Source organism: Mchenga conophoros, linkage group LG7 (assembly GCF_057382185.1).
Source record: "Mchenga conophoros isolate Kocher_MC1m ecotype Shallow Benthic linkage group LG7, M_conophoros_male_GT1.1, whole genome shotgun sequence".
Lineage (NCBI taxonomy): Eukaryota > Metazoa > Chordata > Actinopteri > Cichliformes > Cichlidae > Mchenga > Mchenga conophoros.
The window spans coordinates 42,909,494-42,937,225 of record NC_140532.1 but is presented as its reverse complement, the minus strand read 5'-3'; the positions used below and the strand labels follow the sequence as shown (position 1 = coordinate 42,937,225).

The following is a 27,732-nucleotide window of genomic DNA, read 5'->3' as shown; positions in this document are numbered from 1 at the left end:
ACTGTTTGGTATCGCCTATATCATTCTCCTACAACGCTTCCAGTGTCCTCTTAGTCGGTAACCCCGCCCAGTCAGTGTAACCTGTACGGATATCGAACATCTACCAGGTGGCCATAACATACAGTCTCGTGGTGATGACGAAATAGATGTCAAACGCGTTTTCCCCGATGGTTGTTGCCCAGGCTGACACGCTTCTGTGAAGACTTTTTGAAGTAAGTGTGTGTTCTGGTGCACTTTACAGTTGAGGCTTTTATTTTGCTGGGTTGTTGTTGAAATTAAGGGTAGCACTGTGCTGAACACAGTTCACTTTGGTTCAGTTTGCCCCCTGTAAGAATGGAGAGAAGTCTTACTGACCTTCTCAACCCCTCAGCTATAGAGTCGTACAGTTGGTTAACCTAAATGTGCATGGGCTTGTATGATAGCTCCCAACTGCTGTAACTGCTGTGAAATTTGCACCGAATCGTTCTGGTGCTGTATGCAGGAGCGAGTCCACAGTAATATAAAAACATATGAATTTTTAACGTCATGTTAAGTTGCGCATGTGATGTGCCCCATAGATGGCTGGGGCGCACGTTTCTTATTGATTTGTGTGTTTGATTTGATTAATTGTGAATTTACTGTTGGTGTCAGTAAAACTAGGTGATGCTGTGTCATGTTGCTCTAGTTTGTCCTCTTATAGTCGGAAAAACTACAAAATTATCACTTTCATACCCAGCTGGGTAACAGGTAGTCTGTGAAAAGGTCCATTAAAACACGTACATAAGCAATAGTTCCTGTTTTTACATATTTAGACTCACTGGATATTAGGTTCATCTTACCTGTATTGGATTGGGGGCCATTTGAGTCCAGTAAACCCACTGTCATTTTCAAGAAACCAGTGCTTTCTGGTGTTATTTGAGCTATTTGAAACTGTGCCATGGGTTGCATCATCATTGCTGATTTGAGGCAGGATGGATGCTTGCTGCAGCAGAAATCAAGACTCATCTTCCAGTCTTCTGTTGTCTAATTTTGGAGAGATCGCGTTTATTATAGCCTCGCTCTCCTGTTCTTAGCAGACAGGAATGGCACCCAGTGTGGTCTTCTGCTCCTGTAACCCACAGTGTTCGGCGCGTTGTGCACTCAGTGATGCTGTTGTCTATACCTTGGTCGTAACTAGTAGCTATTAGAGTTATTATTATCTTCCTGTCACCTTGAAGCAGTCTGACCATTTTTCTCTGGCCTCCAGAGACAGTTCAACCAGAGAACTTCTGCTGACTGGATATTTACTCTTTTTCTCTGTAGACAGAGTGTGTGGGGGAAGCAGGGATGAGACACGTGCCTTTGTCTAATTGTAAAGCCATGTCATTTAAATATGATGTGTGACAAAGCTGAATTTTGAATTGTTGCTGTATAAATTGTGTTCATTATCACAGATATAACATTCTTCGTGACTTTTTTTTTCAAAATTTGGGACTTTTTTCAAAATTAAATTCACAACATGAGACAGTGTGGCAAGATATCAAACCTTATTTTAATCGCGCACAGAGTGTAAAGACAAGAAGGTTTAGTCACGCATTCAATCACCCAAAATAAACAGCTGTGTGCCACTCCTGTTTTTGTACTATGATGGTTTAAAAAAAAACAAGAAAAAAAACCACTTTAGCAATAGTAGCACTTTTGCTTCGTTGAGTAAAGCTCTGCCAGAGAACCTTTTCTCTACTCCAGCTGCACCTTTCAACACTGGGTACTAAGACTTGGTCACAAGAAATGAGTCTCCATTTCTACATTATGCTGTGGTAAAAACATATTCATCAACACATTATGCTGATTGATTGTTATATCAGTCGAACTGCAGTGCTACTATGTGATGAAATGATTAGTTTGAATTGATGGCATCCTCAAGCCTGTAACAATGTGAAGTATTGTCTGGTGCCTGCTTCTAAAATTTGGGGATCTTTTGCATTTTTGGTATTAGACAAAAAAGAACATTTGAGGAAAGTTTAGGAATTCATTACACACTAAACCAGGTGCGCTCAATGGTTTTTAATGAGAAGAAAATAATTTGTTTCGCTCCCAGCATGAACATCTTGTTTGAGGAGGCAGAGCCACGCAGAACATCATCAGATACTCTGCTGTGTTGTTCGCTGCTCAGGCTGCAGAGCGAAAGGAGAGAGAGCATGCGGGTTCACCAGCTGGTTTCTGCTGCTGGAAGACACAGGGTGTGTCTGCAGCTGCTGCCGTGTGTGTGAAATCTACAGGACGTGAGGCTACAGTATCCCACTGAACACCTGTGCCTCACTCTTTCTGCTCGGCTGGCTTCTTAAAGAGATCTGTCACCGTCCCGCATCTCGGCCTATCGTCTCTGCCACATTGTGGCGTGTCGCATCATACTTGCTGGGAAACCTGCCGGCCGTGGATGCCTGTTTTGGGCTTGTACTGGAGGTGGTGGTGTACTGTGTAGCCTAAATATTGCCAAAGGAATGAGTTTGGATGTTGGTTAATATCTGGAGTGAGCGTTGGATTGACTCCGGGGGATTAGTGGTAGCTGGAGGTATAATGGCGAACAGTGAGGTCAGTGTCATGTCTGGTTGGAGACAAACCACACCCAGTGGCTTGTTTAAAGCTCACTGTGACACAGCCTTTGACTTAAAATGTTCAATTCGGGTATTAAGACTGTTCAGACGGTGTGTTTCCCCTCACAGGTCGCAGTTATAAATACACGAGGCACAATAGAAGATGTCAGGCGGGCAGCAGTGCACCGCACGCTGTTCACAACCACTGACTGTGAAAGACAGGCTTTAGAGTCTTGTTTGTGTCTGGGGGGCTTAAATATCTCCGTGTTTTTCTGCACTTGTGTGTGCACACCGTGGGTCAGTGACACAGTTCACAGTCAAGAGCCTATTTGTGAGGTGGGGTGTGATTCGTCCATTGAAAGGCAGGGCCTGCTGTCATATTGTTGTTTTTTGGGGGTTTTTTGAATAGGAGGTTCCTCCCTCAGGAATGCCCAGACGAGTGCGCGTGGGCTGAGATAATGGTTAGCTTTATCCCACAGATTTATGAGAAATGGCATGTTTTTAAGTGTATGAGTGTAACTGAATGTAATGTAGGTGGTAGAGCTGACTGTTGAAAGCTTCACAAAAACAGTGACGTGTGGATGGATTTATAAGAACCAACCGTCTGTGTTCTACTTCGAGAGAAACTCTGGTCAAATGCATGGGCTGTAATTCAGGTGGAAAGGATTCATATTTTTTGGAATACCAGAAAAATAATAAACTTTTATTTATTTAGATCAGTTGATGAGTAATTTTTGAGCTGCTCTCAAGAATTTCTTATTCATAGGCTTTTATCTCTGTTTCACAACCCAAACACGCACATGATTATTCATGAAAAGAGTTTATTTCTTTTTTTTATTATGTTCTAAGGGGATCGTGCACATTAACATGCACACCGAGACTCGTGTAAATGTGCTTTAGTTACACTGGCTGATTTTCATCTGCAGTCCCTGGCAGGTTTACAACGTTTGCACAGAGTGGGGAAAAAGAAAGACTTAGTTACACTATAAAGGTAAACGTAGTTGGCCACCTACACAAACCCACTCCATGACACTTTAAGCACACAGTTTTTGTGCTGATGTTAATACCAGAGGAGGTATGAACAGTTATCAAGACCATTCACCTTCGCACCTGCGACCAGTTTAGAATCACCTAGCAACCTAACCCCATGCGCATCTTTGGACTGTGTGCAGACACAGGAAGAACATGCAACAAAGGCCCCAGCTGGATTCAAACCCAGGATCTTCTTGCTGTGAGGCGACAGCACCGTGCTTCCTTGGCTGTGTTGCTGTGGTATTTAAAAGCTTCTATTTTGCAATAATATCACTCCACTCAGGGCTGATTGTGGAATATCTACAAGGGAAGAACTTTCACAAAGTGACTTTTTGAAACAGCGGCACCCTTTTACAGCACCACGCTCGAGCTCTTTAGAGTGAACATTTGTAAAGACAGTCTGCACGGCTAGGTACTTGAATTTACACAACCGTGGCAAAGGGACTGAAAAAACCTCTATCGGATAGTGTAACATAACAGCATGTTCACAGTCAGAAACAGAGTAAAAGATCACTTATAAACCTCACAGGGAAAAAAATTAGTTACAGAACTTTGGAAAAAAATTAGATCAGATCAGCTGTTTATCAAGCAAACAGTTTATGATGTCATTATGTGCTCTCACTTAATAACAGGTTTCATTTACTTACAAAAGAGCAAATATTGATCATTCATCTGCAAGTCAATCCCTTTTATTTGATTTGAATGCTTTAATAATTTATGGAGACCGTAACAGAAATGCTACAAAGCAAATGTAGCAGATGACAGATTAGTAGGTTGCATTCATTTTGATTTAGTTGCACTTCTGTCAGAAATTATCATGCATTTACTGAGGTGCACACAGACTAGGGTGCCGTACTGTTAGAAGAAGATGAAGGCCTACCTCCTGCTGGCTGATATGAGCTATTACCTCATTTTGATTAATATTACCAGCTGTGCTTTCAACTGCTTTTCTGATTGAATTGTAGCTCTGTCGAATGTAATCACATGTTGCCCTTCCAAACTCAGCTGTATGGCATTTATCTACTTTAAAATGTTTTGTTAATTTAAACTCTTCCCCCCCCCCCCCCCCTCCCCTTTCCGGTGTCAACAGTTATGGCTTTGAATCATCTGAGCTTGCTGCGGCCTCTCCTGTGTCAGCCCCTGCTGCGACATGTCAGGTCTCCGCTCACATCCAGAGTCAGCCTTAGGCCTCTTCTGGCTCCTGACGCTTTCCACCACCCTGCTCCTGCTGTATGCATCAGGCTCTACGCCACCAAAAAGGCCAAAGGTCAGTGAGGAGATTTCTGAAGTTAACTTGTACAACTTCCATGACTCTGCTGGCACAAATGTGATGTTATTTATCTAGATAAGTCTCCACTCTTCCCTCGGTTTTTTCCTTCTTTCTCTCGTTTAATCTTCAAAGCCAAGGCAAAGGGCCAGTCAGGGAAGGTGAACATTAATTCATCTCTGGTGGAAGACATCATCAGTCTGGATGAAGTGAAGGAGGACATGACCACTGTTCTCGATTCGCTCAAAGATGACTTCACACGAAACCTCAGCATCCGAACCTCGCCAGGTAGTGAGCTTATCGTACTTTTCTTTCTTTCTTTTTTGGACTGTGCCTTTCATTCCTCTTGTTTTAGTACAAAGTTCAAAGCAGAGAACAAAGGGTTACCAACAAGGCAGATGAAGCATGAAAGCATTACCTCTAAAGTTAAAAGAAACGTTCAGACATCACTTCATGTACGTACAGTCCAGACTGAAAACATTAAGACAGTTAAACACGTGGCAGCTAAACTTTACCTGTGTGCTCGTCCAGCTTTTGTTCATGCACAGAAAAGCTCACCAGTGCCTCACATAACAAGGATATCACAAAGAGGAATCTTCCACAAAGGCCTGTGGATTCTGTGTGAAATGTGAATGGAAGCAAAATGCAGAAACAACATTTTAAAATAGAACATAGATAATATCAACTATTTCAACTGAGGAAATCTAACATTTTAAGAAAATTGTCTTATTTTGAATTTGAGATGTGGTTGCAGCAACAAGTCTCATAAAAGCTTTAAACTGCATTGCATCCTCTCTTCTTTTAACAACAGTCTCTAAGCATCTGGGGACTGAGGAGTCCAGCTGCTGGACTTTTGGGAGAGGAATGTTGTCCCATTTGTGTCTGCTATGAGTTTCTAGCTAAGCAGTCCTAGGTCTTTTTTGTCATATTTTTCATTTTCAGCTGGTCAAAGGTCTGAAATGCCAGCAGGCCTGTTCAGCACCGCACCCTTCTGCTACAAAGCCGTGCTACTGACTGGTTGAGATATGATGTCTGAATTGAAGCACATGTTGCTCTAAAACCATTGAGCGTTGATGGTACCTTTCCAGATGTACACGCTGCCAGTTCTGTAGGCTTTAATGCACCATCTGAGATGCTGGCTTTTAAACTGAGTACTTATAATAAGCTGGACGGTCCCTCTCCTGTGTAGTCCAGTGTCCATATTTTCCAAATAGAATTTCACATTTTTATTCATCTGACAACAGAACAGTTTTCCACTTTGCCGAACAGAGAAGATGGCAGCATTCCTGGATCGCGTTCACGTGTGGCTTCGTCTGACAGAGCTTTAACCTGTATTTGTGGCCATCACGGTGAACGGTGTTCACACACGGTGGTTTCTGAAATGTTCCTGAGCCCATGCAGTGATTTCAAAGACAGAATCATATCAGTCTTTAATCCACATTGCCTGAGAGCTTGGAGATCACAGGCGGCCAATATTAATTTTTGATGATGTCACCATACAGAGAGTCTTTTGATGATATTATGTACTGCAGATGATGTTGGAGAAACCTCTGCTCATCTTTACCACCACCAGGGAGGTTATGTTTTTGACATTCTGTCTGTAAACCCGATAGTTTGAAAGGTCTTCAATCAATTCTGATCAAACTTTGTAGTAAACGATCCATTAAAATTGAACGAGAGAGAAAGAGAGAATCTAAAAGACGATGACGATAAACAGTTAAAGCCTTGGAGAAGTCGATAGACATCATGCTGGTAATGGTGTAAATGATTCTAAGCATTTATTATTATTGTTTTCCTTCACGGGCATCTTTCCATTTACTTTTGTGCTCCTAAGCTGTTAAAAGAATTACGTCTCCCACTTAGTTCTTTTCAGATTTCTGCAAACCTGCTCGAATTACAGCTGAAACCTTAGAGTGTTTAGGTGAGCTGCATGTTTTTGAGAGGTGGGGTTGGGGCTAATTTTCATCCTAAAATGTGAAAACTTGCTCTTGTTCACATCTTTAAAGGAAAATATGTATTTATGATGAAGACAGATGAGTTTTTAGGGGTTATATTAATGCCAGAGGAAGACATTTAATGTGGTATCCATTATTTCGTTTCAGAATTAACATACTGGAGGGAAAAAATGGGTAACTGTCCAAATATAGTGTGCACAGCGTGCACTGTAGTTAACAGGGGGGCTTTTTCTTAACGTTTTTAAAACTTTTGGAATCAAAGTCTTTCTCGGACACGGCGCCAAAAGGCTTAGCATAAAGAGATCCCTATTTGATGTTACCTTGACCCCGCCTTGGCCCCTGTTTCCCCAAGTACATCCAGGTCACAGCCTTTTTCTTTTTTTTTTTTCCTCTCTGCATTTTAATAAATGGGGGCGCGCTCGGGGAGTCAGAGGTGGGGTGTGTAATGGAAGCTCCCCGGGGACGAGGCAGCTGCCTGAATCGGACTTCAAACTGAAATTACTTTGAATTTGTTCCACTTTTCTTCCGCACACGTATCTGATTTGCTTTTAGTGTAATATTCCTTTTTTTCTTTTTCTTTTACACAGAATGAAGACACATACAATATCATGAACCCTTCAGTGTCCAGCTTTGCTTTTCACATTCCCAACTTTTCTTTTTTCTAATCCGGTTATCACTCAATTGATTTTTGCTCTGAGTCATTTTCTGTGTGGAGCCCTGCCTCTATTACTTTTGTCTTATAATTTTCCAGTGCTTCTCAGCTTCATACTTTGTCTTTTGACTAGATAAGACCACATAAGAAATTTTTAAACCACCTTTTTACAATTTTATAACACGTTTCAGTTAAAAGTTCCCTTCATCGCTTCCTCTTTTTCCAGTCCTTTCTACCGTTATTTTGCATCCATCCCTCTGTTCTGTCATCCTTCCTGTGTCCCCTCCCCCTAATCTATATATCCCTCGCTCCTTTCCTCTGGTCCATTCATCCCCCTCTCCTCTGTCCAGCTGGACAGTAATCCAGGGAGGCAGCAGGACTTAGAGTTGACAGCAGAGATGAGATGGTGGAATGGGATGACGTCAGCTGTCCGAGCGTATGTGTGTGTGTTGTTCATGAACCTCTCATCTGGCTCTCATTAAACTTATGAGAGTGAGTGTATGACTGTATGTACTGCTGTTTGTTGCCATGAGTCTGTACTTATGTGTGCAGCAAACACGTAGCAGAAAGTCAGACAGATAAATGCAGAGAGAGGGAGATCAGTGCTACGCCCACCATCTCATGGTCATCGCAGATGGGTAATGTGACTTGGAAACTAGCGCTGTGTCCAAGAAAACATTGTTTAAAGTAGACTTCACATTCTTGTTTCTCGCAGACGGGTAAAAACAATAAGCTGAAACATGGATATCGCCATTTCTTAAGCTTTTAATCAGCATATACTCTCATTGCGGTAATTGTAATCCGCCCAAGCTGCAATGCATGTGGACACCCGCTGCTCACATCACATGTAGGAAATCATTAAATTACCGTTTTGGAAAGAGCACGGCTATGAGGATGCACTCATTAGATGCATGTGTGTGTGTGATTGAGCTGGATCGGAGCGTGGATCTGCAGAAATTAAACTGAATAAAAACATGTCCAGCTGTCTTTGTGAGAACTGGTTTTGGACGTCAGATTTATGAAATTTTTACAGGTTTTTGTAAAAGAGTGTTTTGGCCTGCCTCCTTTTTTTCACACTCCTTCAAAAGCCTGTTTGAGGGTGAAGACTTGGTTTTAGGGAAACTTTAGAATTAGGTTTACCGAGTTTTTCCTGGCTGAAAACGCGGCTCTGTGCTGAGACTACACACAAAAGCACATCAGTCCACATACGGTAATGAGTCTTACTTAACAGAGCTATATACATTTTCCTTTTACCCCTGGCCATTTGATAAAGAAAAGCATATTTATCCTGGAGTAAATAAAATAAAACCACTTTAAAAAGAAACGTCTGAAGTATTAATTTATCACAGCCCTGGTGATTTTCTTTTGGAAGAAGGCCAATAGAACAGAATTTTATATGCAGGAAAACCCCAGAGTTTAGTTTAGTTTAGGTTTGGACTGGAGGTCTCAAAGTTTTCATGACTAAGAAGCCGATGTATGATTTAGGACAGCGCAAAAAAAAAAAAAGCACTAATCCAACATATTTAGTGTTTGTAGCGCGTCAGAAAATGGTTATGTTGGTAATCGCCCTTTTTGTGCTGTTGGCATTTCTCGACAGCACCTATATTTGTAAATTTCTTCTAACAAGGACACTTATAATCAGACACAACCGGGCACAGGTCAGAGCACTTACACAAAATCATAGTGCTGCCTTTCATTGGATTCAAATCAGTGCAACATTTTGTCCTCAACAATCTGAGCAGAAGTAAAGCTTTTCACGTGTAAACGAGAACACCGGTCAGCACACACAGATGCAGTATTATTACTCCACAGCTTTGCTGTTATGTGAAACAAAAACCATTTACACTATTGTTCAGAAGTTTTAAGCCGCCCCTCGTTTTGTTAATTTGCTAGGAAAATTGGAGACTTGCAAATCCAAAGTCAGTTTGTACAAGTTTGAAAGTCAGTATTTGATGTAATCATCTTTATTCTTCAACACAGCCTGAACTCTCTGAGTCACACTTTCTAAGAATGTCTTTATGTAGTCCTCAGGAATAGTTCTCCAGGCTACTTGTAGGACATTCAGAGCTCTTCTTTGGTTGTTGGCTGCCTTTTATTATGTTCTCTGTCAATGCGACCCCAAGCTGCTTCAGTAATATTGAGGTCTGAACTCTGGGGAGGCAATCCATGACTCAGTGTTCCAGTGTGTTTTCTGTGCAGATGTGCTTTTACTGCAGTGAAAGCATGCTTGGAATCATCGTTATGGTGAAAAATGAACCACTGTCAATCAGAAGATGACAGAGACTCCACTGTATTTTATAGATGCCTGTAAACACTCACTGTTGTAGCCTAGTCTTGATCTCCTTCATACATACTGATGATAATTTGAAAAATTTCCACTTGGATTTGCATCCCATTAAGAACTGTTGCTAAGAATGGATTCATTCCTGTTCTACTGTAATTTGGCATACACTGCACAGCGCTCCATGCCAATATATGACAGGTTTTCAGTTAGTAACTCTTTGGTAATCACCTCGTTGGTGCAAAAATATAAATTGGTGCAAATTTCATTTCAGCAAAAAAGTGCATTTAAAATTGGTGTTTTGTTAGGTTGGGCGTTCATCCTTGAACGATTCTTAGGACAGTGTTAAGTGACTTAAATAATTACAAAAAAATGGGGTGCAAAGACTGGACTGAAAATGAGTCATTGTTCAAAGAAAATGAGAACTATTGATCAAGATCACTTTTATAAGAATTACAATAAAGTCTGGCTTCTTGGAAGCAAAATATAAAGCCATGAGAGGTGGCTCAAGACTTTTGCACAGTACCCCTTTCCTCAAAAAACTGACTGGAGCAGGCAGCAGTCACTCCAGGAAAGGGAGAACTACCAAAAGGCGAGAACTGCTCATCCAAACAACCTCAAACTGAGCACTGGGCTTACTCGGGTGAACGACATTACAGCCAGCAAGTTTGCAACGGTTCAGACAAACACTCGCTGAGATAGGCGAAGGAGATGGGAACTGATATAAATTTTTACAGCACCTTTTTAAAAGGAGAATTTGACATGACAAGACGCAGAGGGAAAAAGTGCAAATTAATGTGGTACGTATCCTGATTACACCAACACCCAGACGCAGCATACAGCTTAAAATCTGTTTTTGGTATCGTTAAAAACTCAACGTGTTTAAAAAATAAAGAGCATTTTAGCCAAATTTCATCCGATATCTCAACCAGCTGCCACCCCCTCTCACCATCCATCTTTGTAGCAATGACCGACTGTCTGCCGGCCTGCCTGCTTAAAGTACTTGCAGATGTGCTGGTGCTCGTTGTGAAGGTGCAGGTAACAAAGTCAGACAGGCAGAGATATGGGCATGAGCAAAGTAAAAAAGGGAGACTGTATAATTGGCAGCAAAGTAGGCAGCGTGTCAGCTGATATCCATGTTATCACATCATACCAACCTTTTATTTTTAATTCCTTGCAGCTGTATCTTACTTTTTGATTGGATATGTCTCTCTCTTTTAACCCTTGAAATCATATGATAAATTGATCTTTTAGAGAAAACTACACCACTGGCTCACCTTCGGTTCACCTCACATTTCCACAATCACACACCACTAGCGCAGCCCCCCACCGGGTGAGCCGGGAGGGAGTGATGTAAGGCAGAGGTGGAGAAGAAGGAAACAAGCGCGTCTGAGGTTAGCCAGATGGAGGATGGAGAGGAGTGGGTGGATGCAGAGAGGGAGGGAGGGACAGAAGTCAGCTTGTGTTGGCAAACATGCATTAGTTTCGTTCAGTGTTGACAAAGAGGGGAGACAATAGATCATGGAAACTTTTAAGAGTCTGACAGTGGTCTCAAAATGAATATTTTTTTACTGTGCTATTGCACGTTCCTCTGTCTATCTGTTAATCTGTCCAAAGGACTAAATGATTTTTCCCCACATCTATTCCATTACACCATAGCAACATCTTATTAACTATGTGCCAGTGCTGGTGTTAACACACAGGGTGAAACTCTATAGTCAGACCATTTTTATTTTTCAATTTGAGCTATTTTGCTTCCATAGCTTAAGCTCCAAAATACACATTTGGGACCAAAACTGGTCTTTTGGTCGTTCTTCCAGAGTAGTTAATATCTAATGATAAAATACTCCATCTGTATTATCATACATATATTTTCAGAAAGGTTGTAATGAAAAAAAGCCTCTGATTGATTTTTAAAGTGATATAAAGCTACTTGCAGCTGCTTTGTTACTCGTAAGTAGTCGCCGTAGCATCGCTCCGCATGTTTGATTTGGTAGATTTTCTTTTATCTCCTGAGACAAGCCCAAAGGCGTTGTTTGCCTCCTCCATGGATCAGACTGGGAATCATTCACTTGTTAAGCAAATGTGCAAATCACTGCAATACAAATGCTGGTTTAAAATTGACAAATCGAATGTTACAGTACAGGATTTTAGAAGACCCGATCAAAAAGAGATCTTTTTTCATACTCATAGCTTGAAATCTTCCAATTTAGGAGCGCTAACAAACTCTTATTTTCCTCTCTGTTTATATTTTGAAGGCTTTTACAGAAACCATTTGATAATATATCTTTAAGAGACAAATTTTACTTTGTTTGTAAAAGACTTGATTTTTTTTTTTATGGCTCTTGAAAGTATTTTCTGATTTATGGAGTGATTAAAGATAGATTTCCCTCCATCTGTGAAGCAAGAATGAATGATTAACCTGGCTTTAACCAGAAATACAGTTACTGTTCTGTTAGTAATCAACTGGGCTGTTTCGTGGTGGTAACTGCTGCTTTTTTTTTTTTTTTTTTTTTTTGATTTGCTTTCACCTGATTTTAAAGCTACAATTTACAGCTTTCCTCTAAATGCGTCACAGAGAGGCGATAATTAGGTTACTGTTTTGAAAAGAGGACAGCCATAAGCATGCATGTGAATATGAATGCATGTGTGCGTAGAAATGAGTTATTAAAACATGGCCAGCTACAGTGCTGTGCAAAAGTCTTGAGCCAGCCTCCGTTTCTTTATATTTTACTATAAAAATGGGGAAACGGGTGCAGTTATTCACTCAAACATGTTGAAATATACATGGAAATACAACATTTAAGACATTTCATTTGAGTTTAATTCAAAGCTCATCTTTGAATGTTGGCTGCCTTTTGTTCTGTATCAAAATGATCCCACACTGTTGAGGCCCAGGCATTGGGGAGGCCAGTCCACGACCAATATTCAATTGTATATTTTTCTATCCAGGTATGCTTTTACTGCATTAACAGCGTGTTTGGGATCATTGGCATTGCTGATAAATGAATAACTGCCAATCGGATACTTTCCAGGTGCTGCTGGAGCAATTTTGAGACGATTCTGCCAACACAACTCACTTAAATGCGTCCCCAGACTGTGACCGAGCCTCCGCCGTGTTTTAAAGATGGCTGTGGATGCTGACTGTTGTACCTCTCTCCTAACCATGATTTGCCAAGTTTTTCGCAAAGAGCTCTTTGGGAATTACCTTGTTGGTGCTAAACTATTATTTCATTCCCATCAAACTATGTTACATTTGGCTTTTTTTTCCCCCCAACTATACAAATTATGTGTTTCTGCTAGTAACAAAATGCCTTAAAATACATTTTAAAATTGATTCTATGGTCTTCAAAAATGGAAAAAAACAGCCAATGTCCAAAGAGACACTCTGAAAGACCTTCAGAGTGCCTGGAGAACTACTACTTAATACTACTTAGAAAAAAAAAGTCTGGTTCCTTCAAAGAAAAATGTAAAGAAAATGAGAATGAATCTATAATTATAATTCTGGGGTCAATGCATATCATATCTTTCTGAAAGATGGATTTCATAATTAAAAACAACAGTAAGAGAAAAAGAATTAAAGTACATTAAATGTATAAGTTAAATCTGCCTTACAGTAGAACGGTTAATCCTGTGATACGAATACAAAGGAAAAATCGGGATGCTACAGTGCACACAGTGAGAACAATGATGCCTAAACTGTCCATGAAGGTAAATAAATGAAGAAAGTAAACACTGGCATTGACCACTGACCTGTATTTGTTTAGGAGCTCTGGATCACATTGTGGTGACGACTCAAGATGGGAAGTTCCCTCTCAAGCAGCTGGGCCAGATCTCCATGAAGTCACCTCAGCTCATTATGGTCAACATGAGCAGCTTCCCTGAAGTAAGACGATCTCTCTCTCACACACACACACACACACACACACACACACACACACACACACACACACACACACACACACACACACACACACACACACACACACACACACACACACAGTCAAACAGAGCACACACAGCTATGATTTCTTCCTACCGGTATCAGTTTGTCTCATATGGACAAGCGCGCAGTAACTAAGCTTTGTAAAAATAATCAGACGCACAGACAGATAGATGGTCCTCCTCACAGAAGGAAAAGTAAGCCAGACCAGAACTCGAATCTCACATCACTCTGTAAATGAAACCTGACCTACCTCTCTCTCTCACTATGCTGTGTCTCAGATGCTAATTGATTGATCACTCGGGGAGCCCTTTGTTCTGGGGTGAAAGATAGCAACAAAAGTCTGTATGTGTGTACTGCAGCGCGGATATGTCTTAGTGTGAGTTGTCACAGAATAGGAAATGACCTCATTTTACCCCCAGGTTAGGAAGGAATGGATTATTTTTCTTTTTTTGCTTCTTTTCGCTGCCTCCTTTGCTTTGTAGATTTTCACGTTTTTTGGTGGCCAGACTTTCTGGTGGTCTGGAAAAGCTGAATGTGCTTGCATGTGTCACTATACAGTCATATATCCAGAGACGCTAATGACCGATATGCTCAACTTTTTCTGCTGTCTGCTACATTTTCTTTGATCTCATTAAATATTGAACGGAAATATGTGCACAGTCCTTTATTCTTGCAAATTTTTCTTCTTGTATTATTCTCTTGTATTTTGCTCGTTTGTGTTGTTGTGTTTGCACATCTCTGTTGCTTGTGGGGCTCGCACACAAGAATTTCACTCGCATGTGCTGTGCCAGTGTGCCTGCACATGTGATGTGACAATAAAAAGTGATTTGATTTGATTTGATTTGAAATGACAAACAAGAAAAAAATGATCTGAAAATGTTGCAATGAAAATATCTCCACATATGTATGAATGAGGAAAAGTGCTTCAGACAGGATACAATACGGAAATATGCATAACCAGGGTTTTCCTGGCTCATTATGGGCCTTTGGGGGATTGGCTGTGCACAGCAATAAAGCACGGTCACCGGTTTCACTACAGAGACACAGAAATGTGTGCAATTTCTTACTGTTTAGGACTATTTCATTAATAAAATTGACTATTTTGCCTGTGTAAATAAACCCAAATTAACATGTATTTGTTTTCCATTTGGCTCTGGTTTAAACCCCTTTGGATGGATGCCAAAATGTCATTTATGTGGAGGAAAAACTAAAAAAACCAAGCCCAGCGGTGTTGGTATAATCTGGAAGCACACAACAGGAAATAAATGATTTCACTTCTTTAAACAGTTTGCTTTATTTGAGGGTGATTCTTAAACTAAATTTAAACTCTTAGTCTGAGTTTAAGCCCTTATACCAGGTCTGAACTCTCAAACAGACCTGAGAGAGGTGGAGTGAAAAGTAAGGATGGGCTGATTCTGGTAATAGTTTGTTCTAAAGGCCCATTTCAGTCACTCTGAATGCCTATGAGGTGTTTAGAGAAACTCTGCCCACGCCACCCACAGCCACCATATTATCAACCTGCGGAAAGCACCGCTCTGAAATTCGGGCACTTATGAAAAAAGAATGACTCAATTCTCAGGAGTTATGTCTAAGATCGTAAAAATAAAGTAAAACTAAACTTCCCGACAGTCTATTTTTTTTCAGTTAAGTCATCACAGTGACATCATCAGACAATATCATAAGTTGGTGTTTTTCATAGTGGAAGGTTGGGAACAACAGAAACTCGTACAAACAATCCGCTTTAGTCCTTCTTGAATCATAACCACCAGTGTTTTCCCAGCAACCAGCAGCCATGCTGAGGTCTAATTACTGTATTCTGTTTATTAAGAGACACCGACACACACATGAACTTTCAATGATTTTTAATAAAAATGCATTTATTTTCTTTTGATTCATTTTTTAAAAAATTATTATTTATACTGGTTTACAATTCTACTGTTTTCTACTGGGATGGAGTTTACCTGGAAAACTACATGTAACATAATGTTAGTCACTGGACCGCTGTGCATACCTGAGAGGAAGAGGCAGTAAAGTAGAAGGCTGATGGAGGGAGACGATGAGGATGAAGGAGACGGAGGGAGCTTGGAGCCAATAAAGAGAAAGTGGCAAGGAAGAGGAGTTTACTCCACCGTCCTATCTGCATTTTTTGTGTTTCAGCTGCTTCCTCTCATCCTTTTCTGTCTTTCCTCACATCTGGTCCAATTTTCAGTCTCCATATTGGTCTCCTTCAGGTTCTTCCTCACCTCCTCCACTTTCTTTCCATCACTGCCTATCCTTTTTTTCTTGTATCTTCCATTTCTTGTTTGACTGTATCCAGTTCACTTTTTTGCCCTCGGTTTCCTTCTGCACTTCCTTTTAATACTTGTTTTGTGTCCTCCACAACTTGTTTTTCCTCACCAAGTTTATTTTTCTTTTTCTGCTTCTCTCAGCCACTCTTGCACTGCCTTTTGCACTTCCTCCAATTCTTTCTTGTCTTCCCACGGTTGCCTGTGCTTTTCATTAAGTCTTTTCTTGGCCCCTTTCAGCTTCGGTCTTTTCATCTTTCTCTCTCTCTTGTCATATTTCCTATTTGCTTCTGTCACGTCTTTCTTTACCTTCTTCAGTTGTTTTTTTTCCCTCCTCTTTCAGTTTTTTGATTGCCACCTTAACTTCTTCCTTTTCCTCATCCAGCACTTTCTTTCTTCCTACAGTTTATTTTGTTCCTCCACAGCCTTCATCTCCTTCTCCAGTTTTTCTCTCTCTCTGCCATCTCCTTTGTCAGACTCTCCAGAGTGCTACAGTTTGGCATCCAAGTCTCCTTTTTTTTTCTCTTTTTAAGGTTTACATTGAGCCTCCCAGAGAGACTCCTTCTACTCGTTGAGCTCCAGTATTCCTGAGCTGCTCCCTCAAGCATTTCCCTTCCACCGTGTCTCTAAACAAGACCCCTCTAAACAATCTTCATCTTTCAGGTGGTTGTTTTTTTTTCTCCCTCCAAAAGTGTTAACATCCTGTCATGGTGCTGCTGGTTTTCTAGTTTTACAGTTATCTGTAATAGACTGTATTTGTTTTGTTGTTAGGAATTTTCCTTGACTTTGTTTGTGTGAAGGACACAAGTATTGGTGTTAAGACTCGCAGGTCTAGTGCTCATCGCTAATGACTTGTCAATCAGAGGTTAGTAAATGAGCATATCCTGGGTAATCCTTCTTACTTAGAATGACTAAAATATCACCTGAAATGGGTGCTTGAGTGAATAATCTCAGCAGGAAAGTGTTTATAGAGGTCAGGGTTAAAGGTCATTTTCCCATAGACTTCTTTAGGACCGGGTGTCTGTCTGTGACCACAAGCATCACACAGAAGCTACATACTTCTTTGGTTTTAATGTAAAGGCTTTAAAAGCATGCAGGACCTGAGCTGCATGTCACATAAGTTGGCTGAAACGTTGTCAGAATTGAACATTTTAACATTCTTTGTTATTTTAACGTTTTGAACTGTTGGATGTTTGACTGAGATAAAACCCAGCACATACTTTTAAAACTATATTCCTGTACTGTTCACTTGCACCGTCATTTTCTTTTCTCCAAAAATACTCTACATTAACCAATGTGCAGTGAATCTGGGTGGACTGCGAAGGATCCACCTGACGCATTCTTCCAATTGCATGTTTGGACTGCCTTCGTTGCGTCGCTGTGACATAACTTGAGTTTGTACGCAGCCTACCTCCGTGTTTTGTACTTTTTGTGGTCGAGGGCAGTTGAGACAGAACTAATGGATGCTGCTTATAATAGAAAGTGTACTTTAAGCTGAGAAATGACCGTGGAGGATAAGTTAAGAATGGTTAAACTTTTATCGTTTAGCCACAATTAATGCAAAAAATGTGCCAACAACACAGTTATGCAACTATGTTGGCAAAAAAATACTTAAATGACATTATGAATGAAACGTAAAAGCACTTATAATGCCGTAAAACGGTCCTTGTCAGTGTTTCACAGAAGCCATGTTGACACAGATTAGTAGTAGTAAACACAGGTGTGACTAATCCGAAGATTCTCAGACGGAGTGTTCATTAAAACAGGGCTGAATGATGACGAGTAGAGTGTGAGTCACTCAACTTTACACAGCTTTTTCATGCTACAGTCACACGAAGGGGGAAGCCGTAGTACGCTGTCACAGCAACAAACTCACAGTCATGTTTCCTGTGAAGACGGGGACCAGGCCTCCGACGACTCGCAGTAAGTTGTCTTCAAAGCGGAGGACAGTCAAGTGATGGAGTCAGTCTGCTGTCAGTCTCCGATTGAACAGGGCCAGTCGACAATCATGTGTAATCTGTGTTTGATAACACAGGGATTGGGATCAATCAGTGAAAATCACAAATCTGTTGTTGTTGTTTGTAGAAGATTTTGTTGCTGTCTGTATACATAGAAATTCATATTAGCATTTACATTCAGATTCAACCTCATCAGAATAATACTCATTCAGAAATCCCTCCACAGATCGTGCCACGTTTGCTTTAGAACAGCAATTTAACTGCAACAAGACACTCAGCAACCTTGCTTCTATGTAGGAATATAACCAGAATATATTGAGTCGAGTTTCCTGTGGCAGACAAGTTGCACTCACCGCTGCAGACTGACTCAGATCAGTCTGCAGTTATTTGCAAACCTTAATAAATCTCTCAGTCCTTGCTCAGGTGGATGAGCAACACCCTCAAAACATGGGTAACCAGTTGGTCACCCCAACTACTAGGAGTCAGTCTCCAGCAGCAGCAAAAACCTCATTGCAATCACCGGGCAACCATTAATTCTTTTCCTAGGAGGTTTGGAAGAGGCCGCCATACTATTTTTACTCTGTAAATAAGTGTGATTGAACCACAATGGGTAATAATCAGGCTTTAATAATAATTAGCTTATAAATTAGCACTCTACCTTTTCAAATATGGTCACTTGCGGCCCCAAAAACACCAAAAATATTTTATATGCAGTCTGTCGTTAAAAGTGTCTGGTTATGCAGTGTGTGGACAAACTGCACAGCTTGCTGTTGTGCTATGTTGGCTACAGAAATGTTCCTGAACATTAACCTCCTAAGATCCGAACTCTTCAATGGCATGCATTTGTAATTTCTCTTTGATATTTGGGCTGATTGGGACCTGATGAATGTAAAAACAAAGAATTACCAGGGTTTTTGTAACCTAATTATTGTTTCTAAGAAAAATAAGAGCCACACATGAGGATATTCGTTTAAAATTTCAATAGAACAGTGGCAATTTAATGTCCTCGTAAGTGGATATCAGGCCCTTGTAGAGCAAAATTGAGGATTTTGGTCTAAATAACCCAAAATATGATGTCCACATTAGAGATGGACCGATCCGATATTACATATCGGTATCGGTCCGATACTGACCTAAATTACTGGATCAGATATCGGAGAAAAATAAAAAATGTAATCCGATCCATTAAATATCACGAAAGCACCTCACAAAACTTGCAACACGCCGTAACTCACCTCAGAACGTTAGCAAGTCGGAGCGGCTGTGGCATGCGGGACCTGTCGGTGGTCTGGATAGCATGTGGAGCTTTGCTAGCAACCCGGCATTTCATCTCCGACAAAGTTATCCCCGAGAGAAGTAAAGCAAGTGTGTAAGTCCATCTCTGAATGTTTGTAAAGCATTCCTGCGTTAAGCTTAACAAACGACTGCCTCTTCTTGCTGCTACTTCAATCATGAAACTGCTTAATGATCAGCTGATCGGCTTTTCTGTCGTGAGTCTCTCTTGTTTGCTTTTGGCCCACTTTGCACCAGAAAGAGGAAACCAGCGGCTGAACAACAGCAGCACGTTTAAGCTTGATCAGCTGTTGTTAGAATGTATTTAATATTACTTTCTACTCCAGGATCTTTTTCTACGTAGCTGACGGCTGGTAACTGAGCAGGGGCGGATCTAGCAAAGTTTAGCCAGGGGGGCCGATAGGGCATTAACTGGGAAAAGGGGCACAAAGACATACTTTTCTTTCTTATTCTCATTTAAAATGTCTAGCTTTTAATAAATAATTATCTGACAGCCAAAGTTTTAATTTGATGCAAAATGAATAGAAGTCCATTACTGTATATAGTAACTATTAAGTCTAATATATATATATATATATATATATATATATATATATATATATATATATATATATATATATATATATATATATATATACCCTAGTAAGCTATAGTACTTTTTCCTTTGTGAAGGTACCATCTGTGCAGTCTGCAATTTTGTTGAAGAAAGATGTTGAATCTATTTAATATTTCTTGAAAAATAATTGATTTCTGTGCATTTTTTTTCACACTGCATCAAATTAAGGTTGATTACGTCGATTAAGCATCATGAGGTGGAGCGTGAGGGGTGGTTCCCTATTTTTTATTTATTTATTTTTGTTGTTGCTGGGAGTTGGAACCCTATTAGTTAGGTTGCTTAATATTTACACTAAGTACTCTTTAAAATACCAGAATAGGGAGGATGGTGTAGGTTTAAGTTTATTAGATTGATCAGTATTGCTGAACTATGAAATATTTTTTTTGGATACAGGTATAACAGAATAGCTTTAGTGTAGTTGTTGTTTTAAACTTGAGTATGAACTTATACAAAATGCAGCAAGATATTTAAAAAACAGTTTTGTTGATTAAAAAACACTATATCGGATTCATATCGGTATCGGCAGATATCCAAATTTATGATATCGGTATTGGTATCGGACATAAAAAAGTGGTATCGTGCCATCTCTAGTCCACATATGTGGACGCCAGGTCCTAGGAGGTTAATGTGACTGTGGCAGAATAATTCATTGCTCTCATCTCTGTAAAACAGAGATTCCTTAATTGGGGGCATTAGCAGGTCCTAAGTAAAGTGACTGTACACTGGCTATGATGACAGCAGATACAGCCTGCATCTTTTCTTCTATATATAAAATGGGTAGAAGAGGCAGTGAAGGCAAACGATAAAAATCTGTCTCAGTAAAAAAAGTTAAAAGAAGCGTCTTTGCACACGACATCCAAGAGCTTTTCTTTTCCTTTTCTTTTTTTTCCAGTACAACTTGCCAAACAAAAACCTGCTTTTAAATATCTTCCTGCACCTTCTATTTCCACAGCCAGTCACCTGAGGGCTGTGGTTTCCCTCATTTGTTCTCCAGGTGAAACCACAGCATACAAACAACATGCAAATCCAAGTATTTATCAACACCTCAAATCTGTGAAGTCAGTTTTCCACCTGAATCCGGAGTCTCTTTTTTTTCCTTCCCAGAAACCCTAGAAACCACAGACCACACACACACTGACGGACACACTCATCCACACGCACGCTACCCTGTCATGTCCCGTGTTACCCATGTACCACACAGAGGTGAGTCGTCAGTACTCAGAGCTAACAGGCTTATAATGATGCATTACCAGGAACTACAGAGGCCCTGCCATTGTTTTCCATTCATTCATTAAGAGCAGGCTGGGACGATACAGAGAACAACATCTAACCACTACGCTCGGATCCGGAGGCAATTTGGTGTGTGTGTGTGTCCATGTTTAAGCATTAAATTTTTTTTTAGACACACACACACATTCCTCTCCCTTCGCCTATTTGCTTTGAACCAAGTCGTGAGCGTTTGATGTGAAACTTCAGTGTAATTTCTCTTCCTTTCCAACATATTAACCAGAACCTGCCCAGCCTTCACAGAGAAATTCCACTCGGGTTTTAGTAACCACCGGAGTGGTCGTCAGAGAGGGGAAATGGTGATGAATTTGATGCTGAGAACAATCAAACATAGGTATGGGATGAATCTATCACCCCTCGCTCAAAGAGTGCAACTGCAGGCCTGTTTCCCGGATGACTTTAACAAAAGAAAAGAAACCCCTTGAATTAATTTAATGCACACAAATAAATTCCTTTAATGTTGCTGCCATTTCTTTCCCCCAGTGGATGAGGCCAGAAGGAGCTGTTGAGAAAGCAGGATGGGTTAGTGACGGTTGAAGTAAGAGGAGGAAATCTTTTTTCTTTTTCTTTTCTCCACATGCATTGCACATTTGCTCGCTTTGCAAACTGAGTTATGAGGCTGTTGCGCTAGCTTGAGGAGTGTGGCTTTGTTCCTCTCCATTGTGTCTATGCACTCTTTTAACTGTAGCTTTATGGTCCTATGCAGTCATTGCTTAACTTAAGCTTCACTTGGTAGATAATGTCTCAGTTTTACACATGTAAACATGTCTTAATATGTCATTTTGAGTTTTAAGTGTATTTCTTAGTTCTGGGAAAAAGACCAAAATCCAGCTTCTCGCGTAACTGTTGTTGTTGTGTGTTTGTGGTCCAGTAGTTTCTCTGATCCTGTTGTTCTATCTCTATGCAGCACTGCTGCCTCTTCAACCAGTGTCCACACAGCGCTCTCCTTTTAATCTCCCCCAATCTTAATTCATTATAATGATGACAGCTCCAGTCTGGGGGGAAATTAATAAATCTTGATAAATTCAAGACAGATCCCAAGCTGTTGTTTAAGGATTCAACGGTTACCATAGAGATGCAGCTAACAGTAGTTGGATGTTGTATTATTATAAAAAAAAAAAACGATCCATTGGTGGGGACTTACTTCTAGACTGTGACTGATATAGCTGCAGGCTGATATCAGTATCTGCATTCATAAAAGTAAAAATGAGAGAAACACCCTTCAACCATGCTGTGAGTGTTCATGTTGCATAGTTTGTCCACCAGAGGGCGCCCTGCAACAAACACAGCATCCTGCTGATCTGAGCAGAGTTGAGCACTTCCTATTTTCTTGGTAAGGACTCGTAAAGGGCAACAGGATAACAAGTGTTAAGGGAGGAGTGTTTGTTTTGTGTATCCGAAGCGGGGGGGGGGAAATTATACACAGTAATCATTCTACATATACTTCAATATAACTTGTGTAGTTCATGCTTCATGAGTCTTTCACATCTGTAACTCATAATCTTATAGCTCCTGTCTGTGTCATGTACATATGTAAAACATGTTTGCATTTACTGTTTATTAAGGTGAATAAATATATACATGTTTGTCATTGTAATAAAACAACAATGCATAAATACACCCCCCATATACACAGGCGAACAAAGTATAAATAACTTTTATTAATAATAATAATAATAATAACAATAATGTGGTAATGATTCTACCAGAAAACCTTCAAGTACAACTGAGCACAAACTCACAAAGTTTGTGTGTGTTGATCTATCATCCACAAGCAGACTCTCCTGTGGGGTCACCAGGAGTCACCACCCTGCCCTGCAACCTCTCAGTCCTGTCCCACGGGGCCGAGTGTTGACAGTGGCCCGAGGCAATTCCACACTACATGGGATTTCCCTGACACACACACACACACACCATATACACACCACACACAACACCTTAATGATTGCCAGCTGGAGCTAAGCCACTACCTGCACTTGTAGATTTGCTTTTTATTCACTCCAGTGTGTGTGTGTCTGTGTGCATGTGCCCCCAGGCTACAGCAGCGGCCACCCGTGCCCTCAGAGAGAGCAGCATGAACTTAAACCCAGAGGTGGACGGGACGATCATCAAGGTGCCCGTTCCCAAGTGAGTCTCTCTTTGACGCACTCGCAGACAAACACGCCGGAGGCCAGAAAACATTTTTGCTCCCTTTAGCACTTTCTGTCTTTCACTTCTTTTTTTTCTCATTCACCTTTATTTTTCTTTTGGTATTCCTCTATTTTCCTCCTCCACTCGTCTCCGTGCTCTAAACTGACAGGTTTATTGACTTTTGCCTGTACATGTATAGAGACCCCCGGTGTGACGACGTGAGGGTTGGGCCAGTCTCTTTCTCTTTCCCCCGGCCAAATCAAACAACCCGACACAAAACAATCAGTCACTCACTCACTAAACCGCTCTGCCTGTGTATATAAAGTATGTTTTTTTACATATACACACATGCACGTGCGTCTCAGTGCATGAATGCTGTCTTGTGGTTATGTGCATGCATTATCATGAGTGTGTGTGTGCGCATGGAGCAGCAGGTGTTATTCTGGCAGAGGAGGGACACGAGAGTCAGACTGCTTTTCCCCCTGCAATCAGTCTCGGCACGCTCCAAGCCTACATTTGCATTTCCAAAGAGAAGGCGCTTCTTGATTGGCCCTGGAATCGGTAATTAGGCCGTATTGTTTGCAGTAAATAGACGGCGCACTTGGATTGTTTGCAAATAGTCCCTGAGGCAAAAAACAAGGGGAAAAAAAGCCAATTAAGGACAAAGAGGGAGAGTGAAATGGGAAGTAGGACTTTCTAAGTGATTAACAAATGCAGAGCGAATGCAAAGTTGTTAGGATGACGGATGTTTCGGCTCTGCTCTAAGGTCTGAGGAAGATTGTTTGGTGGTTGCTGCAAGTCAGAGCTAAGAGGATCAGACGTCATGCTTATAAGCACTTAGCGTCCCCATCTGCACAAGTGAGGACCTTAGTTTTCATTATTTTGTTTTTCAGAGTGTATTTGCTCGTGCCACACAAAGTTGTGACTGCTTGTTAGTGTCTCTTACTGAAATGTTGTCGTTTCCAGGATATTTTTAATAAAACCTTCTTACCGTACTCTACAAAACACAGTAATTACTTCCTAGCTCGTGCTTAAATGCGGTCAAACCGAGCTGGTATTAGACTTCATCTCGTCTTAAATAAACATGGTAAATACAGATGCATAACAGGCGGTTTGTGCTTGCAGATGGCAGCATATGCCAAAAGTGATGTCAAAGCTGCTGGCATGCAGCAAGAAGTCTCATTTCAGTATTTAGACCATCTCCCTTTTTTTTCCCTGTAACTTTGAATTCTATATTTTTTTGTACTCTCGTTTTTTTGTTTTGCCTCTCATTTCTGACATTTTTCCCGTTTCCCTGCAGAGTGACTCGGGAGCACAGGGAGAACCTGGCCAAGGTAGCCAAACAGCTCGGCAACAAGGCTAAAGACTCACTGAGGAGAGTGCGCTCTAATGCTGTCACACAGGTCAAAAAAGCAAAGGAAGCACACTCAGAAGACACAATACGACTCGTAGAAAAACAGGTAGGAGACGAGGGATTCCCTGAGATTTAAAAAAAAAAAAAAAAAAAAAAGTATAGCTTGAGGTGAGGAAAAGATCAAATAGTTTTTCCTCTGTCAGATATGTTTCCCTGAATGCAGCACGACCAGAAGTCACTTTTGTTGTGCTGCACAAAACTCTAAGAAAATATATTTGAAAAACTCATCAGAAATGTGTTGCTCCGAGGTTTTCCCTCCAAACCCCCCCCCCCCCCCCCCACCAAACTGAAGTGCCTAGTTAGAGTTTACCAGCTGTTGCAATCAAAACATGAACACTGAAAGGATACAGCTGATGACAAATGATAACTTTATCATCGCAAAGTTACAAAAAGTTTTATTTTATACGGGGACATGGTGAAGCCTCTCAGTTCATCTTCTATCCAATTCAAGCAGTTTTAGCTCCTCCCACTTTAAGAAACATTTGCCTGATTGGCTGCCCCTTGCAAACAGGTTTGACCAGCAGGAGCTGGTGAGACGACCATAGGATGTCAGCTCTCTTTGAGCTTGATCAGCATGCACTGTCATAAGAGCACATATTACAGAAAATAAGGAAAAGTGTAGTGAGTCCACTTCACTGATAAGTTAACTATTGATCGTATTTTCTTTATTTGAAAACTACATTCAAAATGAGAAACTAGCCTCCACCCGAATGGAGCTCACCTCCGCTCACCCTCATCCTTTTCTGGAGCTGTTTCACGCCACCTCTTATTAGACCTCTGCTCTCTGAAGCGTTAACTTTCATTACTTTTGTTTTTTTCCTCCCCTCTCTCTGCCTACACAGATTCAGCAGATGGCAGACAACATTGCAGCAGACATCGACAAGCAGCTTGCAGCCAAGACCAAGGAGCTGTTAGGCTGACTGTGGAACTTGTTATTTGTGTCACTGTGAAACAGAGGACACACTGAAAAGCAGCAACATATCCTCCTTTTTTTTTTTTCATCTTGTTAATAGACAGTGACTGGATCATGTTGGGGAGGTAGTTTTTGTTCAAACCACATCTTGGGCTCTTGTTCCTGCCCACATCACTGGGTAAGACCACCTTCTTCTTTTTCTTTTTCTTTTTTTTTTTTTGCTGCGTCGTGATATCTGCATAAACAAAAACTGGTACAAAAACGACAACAGACTACCCGTCACCTCCCTCCTCCCTTGTTACTCTTCCTGTCTTCAAACAAACAGCGAGAAAGCAACGAATGGACTTTTAATGGGATTTGTGGGCCTCCTCCTAATCAAACCCTTTGCCACAGGGCCTGTCTGTTTATATAAAAGCAAGCGCACCCGTCTCAATGTAAACTGGCTGCGGGTTTGTCTTGGTGGCAAGAGCGAGAGCGAGTTTGTTCCAGAGACGTAGGAGTCGACCGAACAGATGCCATTAAGATGCTGCCAAACATTTGTTTCACATTGATTCCAAGTCTGTTAAAAATGCACTTGAGGGGGGGAAAAAGGGGGCTTTAATTTCTGTCCATGTTGAGGATTGATAATATGGCTACTCTCTTTTTTAAACACAATAAAGTTGGGAACGTAACGTTATTGATGGAGTCCATTAAAGAAACGCTGCTTTGTACCATGTGCGTCATCTTGTTCTCTCTTGTTTTCTTTTCATTTTCTCCACTTTATGTTTGAAGTCGCTCCCTCCTCCATTAGTTGGAGTGATAATGGACTTTTCCTGCGCACAGACCCCTAGGCCCTGGCACCACAATTGTCCATTAGGAGAAGGCTTTTAATGTTGTGCACTTGGCCTTTGCCTTGAAATAGCTGCACTCAGGAACTGTAGCGCAATAGCTGTTGAAACCAACATATGTTTGAATGAGAAACCCAGCGACACTCACACACACAAACCCTGCTTTCATGTATGTGCTGTTTACAGCCATTATGTGGTCGGTGTCATCGTCTTTATCGTGATTTGTTTTGCTTCTTCCGCTACTGGTCACAGGCGGCCCACAAGTCAGACAGGTTTTATTTTAAGTTTGCCCACACACTTGGTCCTACAGCTACACAGTTGATTGGAGACCACAGAGCTCCAATTTTGCATCAGCTAATTACATTTTAATCAGAGTGCCTTCAGACTTATTAAAAATGAATTGAGAAACCGTAACAAACCACATTTCTCTTTGGTATTTGGTAGCCACGCTGTGTTTCTGGTTAGAGGTTGTGACTTTTTTATGTTATTATATTTGCTCTGTCTCCTTCAATGGCTTTTCTTTAATGGCCTAAACAGTCCAGAGTCACTGGATAAACAAGAGTTTAGCAGAGGAGTGGCTGGGTTGGGACAGAGGAGGGGTGGGGTGGAAATGGCAGGTTTTCGTGGTGATTCTAGGTCCATATGTCAGCAATTTGAGGGCATTGTGTACCTTGGCCTAAAACAGAGGCTTCATGATCGATGGAGGGGTGAAAATCTCCCAAGTTCCTGGCGCAGAACACAGGCAAGCACAAGGAAATTGCTTTCAGCTGATAGCTTCATTTTGGTTGACATTTATCAAGTGAATTACCCCTGTTCCTTTCAAATGTTTACTACTACTACTAGCACCGCCTTTTGACGTGCGTGCATGTGCTTGAGACTGCGCTCGTGTGCGAGCGAGAGCGGCGGAGGTTTGTCTTTGTGTCTTTGGTGTGTCCTTTGGCGATTCCTCACAAAAATATACAAGTCTAAATTAGTTCAGTAAACGTTTGATTTGATAGCCGAGGCTTTTATCCCAGGCTGGTGTGCAGAGGAAAAGATAACCAGACACACACCCAAAAATCACTGCTTTTACTCACAACGCCCTTTATAAAAATGTCATTTTACTGAAATAAAAAGTTTTTTAAAAGTGTTGACTATTAAAACCAGGTTTTCAAGAACAAGGACCAAAACCAACTGAAATAAGAATAATTTCTACAGCAGAGGAGTTAAAATCCATGAACAACCTTTATGACTGATATAAGTAGAAAATGTGAAGTTTGCTAACATACAGTTAGCCTGTAGGTGCTAAGCTATTTGCAACTGTTGCACCCTAACAGCCCTGTTG

The 27,732-nt window shown here is 40.9% G+C and overlaps 1 protein-coding gene across 1 annotated transcript; it reads left to right on the top strand.

The window, feature by feature from the left end:
- Positions 1-18: 18 nt before the first annotated feature.
- Positions 19-26,474, top strand: mrrf (mitochondrial ribosome recycling factor). The gene is made up of 7 exons (XM_085279386.1): positions 19-212; positions 4,675-4,851; positions 4,987-5,139; positions 13,507-13,625; positions 23,160-23,251; positions 24,555-24,714; positions 25,511-26,474. The coding sequence occupies exons 2-7, from the start codon at positions 4,677-4,679 to the stop codon at positions 25,586-25,588; spliced, it is 777 nt and encodes a 258-aa protein (XP_085135512.1). The 5' UTR covers positions 19-212; positions 4,675-4,676; the 3' UTR covers positions 25,589-26,474.
- The last annotated feature ends 1,258 nt before the right edge of the window (positions 26,475-27,732 follow it).